General features: G+C 58.5%; 1 protein-coding gene across 1 annotated transcript; it reads right to left on the reverse strand.

Annotated features, from left to right (window-relative positions):
- Window positions 1-1,941: 1,941 nt before the first annotated feature.
- On the reverse strand, window positions 1,942-7,647 carry EN1 (engrailed homeobox 1). Its single transcript, XM_032353852.1, has 2 exons — window positions 6,170-7,647; window positions 1,942-3,033 (listed from the first exon to the last, which is right to left on the reverse strand). The coding sequence occupies exons 1-2, from the start codon at window positions 7,023-7,025 to the stop codon at window positions 2,717-2,719; spliced, it is 1,173 nt and encodes a 390-aa protein (XP_032209743.1). The 5' UTR covers window positions 7,026-7,647; the 3' UTR covers window positions 1,942-2,716.
- Between the last annotated feature and the right edge of the window lie 290 nt (window positions 7,648-7,937).

The raw sequence follows: 7,937 nt of genomic DNA on the forward strand, positions 1-7,937 counted from the left end.
GAAGAGAATCCTGGGCTCCAAGTCTCACCCGAAGCCCTGGAGAACTTGAAGATCCCACCAAGGAAGGCAAAGGATGTACTTCCAACCACCAGAAAACCATTCACTGGGGGCCATGCCAAGGAAAAGCCCTGGCCTCTGCTTCCAACTCTTCACTCAAGGAGTGGTCAAGCCGCCATTATGTATAGAGGTTAGTTTATCCACCCCAAGAAGGCACGACAGGGAGGAAAAGATTTACTGTAATGAAATTGGGAACCCATGGCAAAATCAAATACATTCTCCAACTCCACATCACTAAACCTCAGGTCCCCAAACCCTTGAGCAGGGACTTGGAGCCTATTAGCCCTGTCACTTTCCCCGGTTATAGGCCCAAAGGAGCAGGAAATTTTTCAAGGAAAAAAACAGAATGGCCATCCTCACCTCTCACAAAATCAATCCTGCAAAAGCAACAGGGAAGAAACTCAAGGGAAGAACACAGAAATAGAGTTCCCATGCATGCATGAGTCCCACAAACACACCTACAAGCATTCTGGTGTGCAAACACTAATGAACACACATATGCACGCCATGAATGCACAGACACCCAAGTGTGCATCTAACTACAGAGGAACGAACACCCAGTGAACAGAACACGACACATGCAGGGACACACATAACCAGGTGGCTCCTCAGATGTACCCACATTTGCACATGATCACAGCTGCACATAAGTCTGCAAGTTCACCTGCATCTCTAGGCACACAGAGACAGGTACGTATACGCATATTTCAGAAGACAGGAAGGAAGGAAGAAAGGATTTAACCACGGGAAAAAAAAAAAAAAAGAAAGAAAGAAGAAGAACCCTGGACAAAAGAGAAGTGATACTTCTTGAGGAAGGACTTCCCGTTCCTCCTCCTAGTCCCTGAAGGTTAGGGGGCCCATTGCCTGCCCAGGAAGGGAAGTCCCCCAGGGTCAGGGGCAAGACTACAGACATTTCCCTCTGGGATCCATGTGTCCTCAGGGTTCAGGAGCCTGGTGTCTGTGCCTCCTCCCCACCTCAGTTAGGAAGCAACCTTTGTTGGCATTCTGATAGTGACCCCCACCCCCCAACCCCGGCTTAGGTTTTGGGTCTGCATGAGGCAGGCCTGTGCCCACATGGGAATTCAGGCCCCCAAATGATCCCTGCAGCAGACCGAGCTGCTGCTTTGCATCACTTCCCAGCATCAGGTCCTCTTCTCCCTGCGCTATGTCGGACCAGGAAATCTGGGCCAGGAGAGGCTCCATGTGTCGCAGGGGACCTGCTGCTTCACCAGCGGAATCACTTCTCCAAACTGAGAGTGGTGGAGGCCAGGCAGCTGAGAGACCAGACCCAGAGGCCGCTGCCGAAGAGCCCCTCACCCTCATGGGCAGCCCAGCACTACAGGCCTCTCCTTGCCTCTGCCCAGCCTTGGCAAGGCCTTCCACTTCTGGAGGGGAAAGCCTCCAGCAAAACGAAGGCCAGGTTGTTAGGGGAGGAAGGAAAGAAAAGGGAAAGGTGCAGGCCGAAGCAAGGAGCAGAACATGGTTGAACAAGAGGAGGCCAAAGCCAGGCTGGGCCTGACGAGGCACAGGGAGCAGCTAGACAGTCCTGGCAATGTTTCTGAAGTCAGCACTGGGGCTAGTTTGGGGGGGGGGGGGGCGTGTTTTGTTTTGTTTGCCTTTGGGCTCCTTTGCACGCCATCGGAGAGCAGGCATGGGCCTCCGGACCCTCCAGACCCGGACCTACCCGGCACTGGGCCGCCTCTAGCGCCGCGCGCTCCTCTTGCCCCCCGGTATTCGTTGTGCGGTGATCGGAAGGCCCGCCGGCCGCGCGGGGCTCGCCGCCCGGTGAGATCACGGTGCGCGCGGGAGCACCGGGCCCTCCTGTGCCCTGCGCCCACGCCCTTCCCGAGCCCGCAAGGAGGAGGGCCGCCAGCGGCTCGTGAGCACAGTGTACACTTTATTTCAGACTACAGGTTTCTGAACATAATAAAATCTTTGGCTTGTAGCGGCGGTTCAGTCTCGCAGTCTGTGGGGTCGTATTTCTCAACAAGTCTCCGGAAAACGAAAGGGGAGCAGGACGGACAGACCGACAGAAGGGGCTTGGGAGGTGGGGGAGAGGCGAAGGGCAGACACGCGAGGAAAACATACTCTCACGCACACAAAGAAAAGTCCCAGAGAAACGAGGGCCAGCGATGCGGGGCGGGAGGCACCAGAGAAGCGACAACATTCAAAAGAAAAAGGCAACGAAAACGAAACTGGGCCGGGGGCAGCGAGGTGGAGGTCGGGAATAAAATAATTATAATAATTATAATAATTATAACAATAATAATAAAGGAGATTAATAAAAAGTCCAGCAAATAGAGATCGCTACACATATTTCTTTTCCTTACCTGAAATTAAATATATACAAGGTCGTAAGCGGTTTGGCTAGATAGAGCTTTAAGGAGTTCGCAGTTTCCGCCCCTTATACTGTGAATAGAGAATAGATCTTATTTTTCGATAGCACCTGTCCGAGTCTTTCTCCCTTTTTTAAAAATGGTTCGTTCAAACGTGACTCTCCATTCTGAGAATCTGTCTTCCCTGTTGCTCCCTCCCTCCTGCGCGCGGATTCTTTCTCCCCCGGCGTGGGACCAGGCGTCGGCGGCGGTGGCTGCGGTGGCGATGCCAGGAGGGGGCGCGGGCGCGGCGGCCGGACCGCGCGGCCCCAGCCGGCTGGCGGCTACTCGCTCTCGTCTTTGTCCTGGACCGTGGTGGTCGAGTGGTTGTACAGTCCCTGCGCCATGAGGTGCAGCGCCAGGCCGTTCTTGATGCCTGTAGCTTTCTTGATCTTGGCGCGCTTGTTCTGGAACCAGATCTTGATCTGGGACTCGTTGAGGCTGAGCTCCTGGGCCAGGGTCTGCCGCCGCTGCTCGGTGATGTAGCGGTTCGCCTGGAACTCCGCCTTGAGTCTCTGCAGCTGCTCGGCCGTGAACGCCGTCCGCGGCCGCTTGTCCTCCTTCTCGTTCTTCTTCTTCTTCAGCTTCCTGGTGCGCGGACCTGCAGCGGCGGAGAGGACCGGGTGGTGGGGGGAGTGGGGTGGGGACGAAGGGCAGAGGGGAGGGGGGTGGGGAGAGGGCAGAGGAAGCCGTGAGAATTGCGGAGCCGAGCGAGGATCGCGCCCCGCGCTTCCGGGGCCATAGCCGAGGCCCTGCTGAGTCCCTGGCTCCCTCCCGCCCGCGGGCCCCGAGATCAATCGCCTGGCTGTTGGGATCGCTGACTTCCCTTCTGGGGGGCTAGAAGGGGCGCGGAGGAAAACTGGCCCTGCTTGTCCGTGCACCCCACGCCTTCAATTCGGAACCAGAGAGCCGCGCGCCACGCTTAAATCCCATAATCTAAGATGGAGAGACATTTGGAGCCCCATCCGGTGGATCCCAGAGTTGAAGGTCAGGGGTCTACTGTCTTCACAGCCCTGGAATAAAAAGAGGCTCAAACGAAGACCAGCGAAGACACTGGGCAGGAGTGCTCTGAGGGAACTGCCAGCCTGCAAACTAATCCTCCTTTACTCCTCCAGAAGTGCACCTACACCCAGCACTTGGGATAAGACCCCATCTGCTTGTAGTAATTGACCCTAGAAAATATGGGGATAGAGAAGGGGCTGTGAGGGGCTTCCTAGATCTGAAGTCTTCGGTGTATGCTCTCTCTGCTCCTCCTTTCTCTTTGGCCTAAAGGAAGGCCTTTTTAGGGGCCCAGGGAGACACTGACCCTCCCATTCTCTGAAGGGGGAACAAGGCTTTCACCCAGTTGCACACCTTACCCACATGACCCTGGCCCCCAGGGTTCTCTGCCTTTCCCCTTGGATGGTGCCAGTAAGAAAGAGGACTCCCCATTCCCCCACCTAGTTGTACAGGCAAGGTCTCCCTTCTGGCTTTTTTCAACAGAACGCTACAGTTTCAGGACTGAAAAGCCCTGTGTAACAAAAACATATCTGCTTCCCCTGCCCATCTATGACATTTGCAAGCGGACTACATCCATCCTCCTCCCCATTCATGAGCAAAATACAGGCAGAGGGAGAGACATGGAGGGACAATACGGACACAAACCTGTGCTTTGCCCCTATGATGGTTATGGGAGGAGGCCCCAGCAAACCCCCCCAAGAAGGTGAGGTCTCTCCCAAAACCTAGTCTGGAAAGAGAGCTGCTGTGAGGACCAGCCCTGGAGAGAGGAGAGGGTAAGAGAAAGCAGCCTTCAAAGCCTGCACCTCTGTTTCCTCAGCCCCAGCCCCAAGCCTTCTGGCATTTACTTGGTGGGCCCTGTCTTGGTTATGGGAGCTTCCTGAGCCAAGTTAAGTCCTTGTGGGGCCTTTTCATATCTGAAACTGTCTGGAAAGAAGGGTCTTCACCAGCATCTCCAACCCTAGCAACAGAGGGGCAAGCTGGGCTGCCCTCTCCCGGGGAAGGCCAGCGCCTGGGGTCACCAACTGTCCTATGACAAAAGAGTCCAGGCCTGGCTGACTGCAGCGACCCAGGTCTGGGCTGAGGTTCACCTCCCTGAACTGCCCGATTGGGAGGAGCCCGTCCTCTGCCTCCCCAGGCACGTAAGAGGGAAAGCGGCCAAGAACAAAAGGCAAGGCCCGCTGCTGAGCTCTGTGCAGAGAGGACTGAGAGGTGGGGTGGGGAGGAAGGACAGCCTCAGTTTAGATTAGTAATTAGCTGAGCGAACAGAGTTGGCCCAGGAAATGTGCCCATCTCCGGAAAGGCCCCGCTGTGCGTTGTGCGTCCCGGACCTTGTGAAGAGTGTTGTTGTGTACGTGTGTGCAGAGGCACGGACACTTGTAATAAAATCGTAGCCTCCTGGCCAGCCTGAGCCGCACAGCCTGACAGCTCAATCACTCTATCCATCAGGCGAGTCAATCAAAGCAGCTTTTCGGAGGTTCAGGGAGCCCGACGTGTCAATAACGGGGCTCGAGATGGCGGGGGCTGATAGCGCGCATCGATCCGCGCCCGGCCGGCAACCATGGGGAGGCTAGACACCAGCCGGAGTCGAGCGGCGGCGCATGGCTACGCTGTGCCCGGCCTCCTACCGAACCTGGGTGCCCGGAACAGCAATTGTAGGCCAGAACCCCTGCCGCCCTCCTCGCCGCGCCCATCGGGGCCTCTAGGGCCACTGCAGCCCCGGGAGGCGGGCAGGCCCCAGCCTCCTCTCCTGGGGCCTAGAGCTGTCCCAGCGCAGGTTTCTCGGCCTCGGGGTTTCCAAGCGCGAGGGACAAGCGGGGAAAAGACCAAAGAAGGTCTAGAAAAACAATCTACAGCTGGCAAGAATCTGCTAACTGGCAGATACGGGGAAGAAAGGAGTGAAAGAAGGAAGGGGCAGGGCCGAAAAGGATGTGCGAGCCGCGCCACGGAGAAGCTGCCGGGGAGGTTGCCAGTCATGCCCCGTGCCCCCGCGATCTAGCCAGAGCCTGACCGGTCTCCTCTCCGCTCCCACTGTCTGTGAACTCTCTGGAACCAGGAGCCAGGGACTCTAGGCACCGATTGTTCTGGCAATCATCTTTCCCTGGATTCTACCCACCCAGGGTCAGACTCTAGCTTACCCGGCCTGGGGAAGAGGCACAGCGATCAAAGGCTATCCTCTCTTTCTATGTGCCCTCCAATCTATCTCTCTGTAAATGAACTGGCCTTAGAAAATATCGAGATGGTGTTTGTGTTTGTAAATATAGAGAAGGTGACGATTATTTCTCTGATCTGAGCCTGCCTCCTCGGCCTCAGCACGACCAGGCTGGCAGGATGGATATCAGACCCAGATCACTAGGCCCACCTTCCCGCCGGCTCTAAACACCGCCTCTCCCCGAAAGAAAAATCAATGGCTGATTGTGTGTGTGTGTTTTCTTAGAATAATAAAGGTAATACACAAAGAAGGCCCGAGGGGCTCGGAGTGCAAAACCGAAGGATCGAGACTCGAGCTTCCTGTGCCAGGAGCTGTAGCCAGCCTCTCGAGTGGTGGCCACAGAGGCCAGGAGCGCAGAACTGGGGGCACACCGGGCTGTGACTGGGACCGAGGTGAGGAGGAGAAAGCAGGCGTGAGAGAAGAGAGCACCCAAGGCCGGGTCGGCTCTCCCCAGCACGGCGGCAGCTAAGAGTTCTGGGGCTGTCCGCGGGTCCAAAAGTTACGGCGCAGCCCGGGGTTGGGTACTCACCGGAGGACGGGCGATCCGAGTAGCGCGTGCAGTACACCCAAGCGGGCCATACGAGAGGCTGCTGCGAGTCAGTTTTGACTACGGGCCCGCCGTTGGCTGAGCCCATAAGCAGGATGGCAGGGTTGCCATGCTCCGGGTACTTGGCACCCTGCGCACTGGGGCTCCCCACGCCGCCTCCACTACCGCCGCCGCTGTCCGAAGGCTTGGCCGCCGCCGCCGCCGCCGCCGCCGCGGCCACAGCAGCCGCCGCCGCAGCCGCCGCCGGGTTCCCGGCTTTAGACGCACCCGCACCGCCGCCGGCTGCTGGCGGAGAGCCGTCGGGTGGGCCACAGTTTACGTCCGGAGCGCATAGGAGCGAGGCGGCGCCCGGCGCCCGCGTGCCCAGCTGGTGGACAGGGTCTCTACCTGCGCCGGTCTGGCCTCTGTCACGCTCGACCCGGCCTCCTCCTGCGCCTCCTCCGGCCGCCGCCGCCACCAGGAGCTGCGGCGGCGGCTGCTCCTTTTTGCAGCCGAAGTCCGGCCTCAGGATGTTGTCGATGAAAAAGTTGGTGGTGCGGTGCAGCTGGGCCGCGGGCTGCGGCTGGTGAGCAGGCGCCGCGAGATGCTGCGGCGGCGGCGGCGGCGGGGGCGGGGGGTGCGGGGGGAGGTGCGGGTGGTGGGCCAGGGGCGGCAGGCAAGGCGCCGCGGGCGGCGAGGGGGGCGCGGGCTGCGGGGACACCGGCACGCTGTCTCCATCGCTGCCGCTGCTGCCGCTGGCGCCGGGGCTCAGGCTCAGGCTGCCCGGGGCCGCTGCCACCGCTGCCGCGCCGAGGCCCGAGTCGCGCTGACTTTTAGGTTCCGGCTGCTGTTCTTCCATGCTCGGCCGCCCCGCCGCCCCGGCCGCCGCGCCGGCCCCCGCCCCCCCCGCCTCGCTCCCCACCCCACTTTGCCAGCGGCCCGTGGGGGTGCGCGGAGGAAGGAGGCCGGCGAAGCCCCAGCGAAGGCACGGGGCGGGTGCAGGAAAAAAAGCCCAGGCGTCTGGCCTGGATCGCTCGGTCTTATCGAGCAGATAGATCTCGCTGTCTCTCCCTCTCTCTAATTTGTAGACATCCAGATATGGAGACACTTGGCTATTTCTTTTTTTCTTTCTGCAACCAGATTCAATGATTTGTTTTAAATGGGGAGTAAGCCACGGCCAAAAAGGGGGGGAAAAAAAGAAAATAAAATAAAAAAGAAAGCAAGAAAAAAGAAAAAAGCTCCAATAAATTTTTTTCTTAAAGGGAAAAAATAGTCTTTAAAGTCTAGCCATCTTCCTAGGCAGTAGTGAGGGGTTTGACTTCCCCGAGTGTCACGCTCAGCTGTGCCCAGAGCGCGAGGCTGGCAGCGCCTTTAATCGCCTTTGCTTTTTTTTGCAGGGAGAGCGCGTCTCCGCCAGCGCCGGGGCTGCCTTTTTTTTTTTTTTTTTTTTCTCTCAAATCTCTGACAGCTCGGATCTTTGCACAAACTCTCTCGCTTAAAAAAAAAATCACCCAGGCACACTTTTTGCCTTCAAACCGGAAGCACGTGAGTCAGGCCGCACGTGTGCGGGGCCAATGGCGAGCCAGAACTCGCGCTGACACCCGGGCCTCGGCCCAATGGGCGCGCGCGGGACTTTGCGGATAAATAATCCGGGGGCGGCGGCCGCCGGCGGAGAGGGGGCGCCGCGGCGAGGGCCCAGAGCCTCCGGCCCGCCTTCCCCCACCCGCGCCCGAGCCCCTCCCCCTCTTTCAAGGCAGGACCGAGGAAGGGG

This window comes from Mustela erminea, chromosome 8, assembly GCF_009829155.1.
Source record: "Mustela erminea isolate mMusErm1 chromosome 8, mMusErm1.Pri, whole genome shotgun sequence".
NCBI classification, from domain to species: Eukaryota; Metazoa; Chordata; class Mammalia; order Carnivora; family Mustelidae; genus Mustela; species Mustela erminea.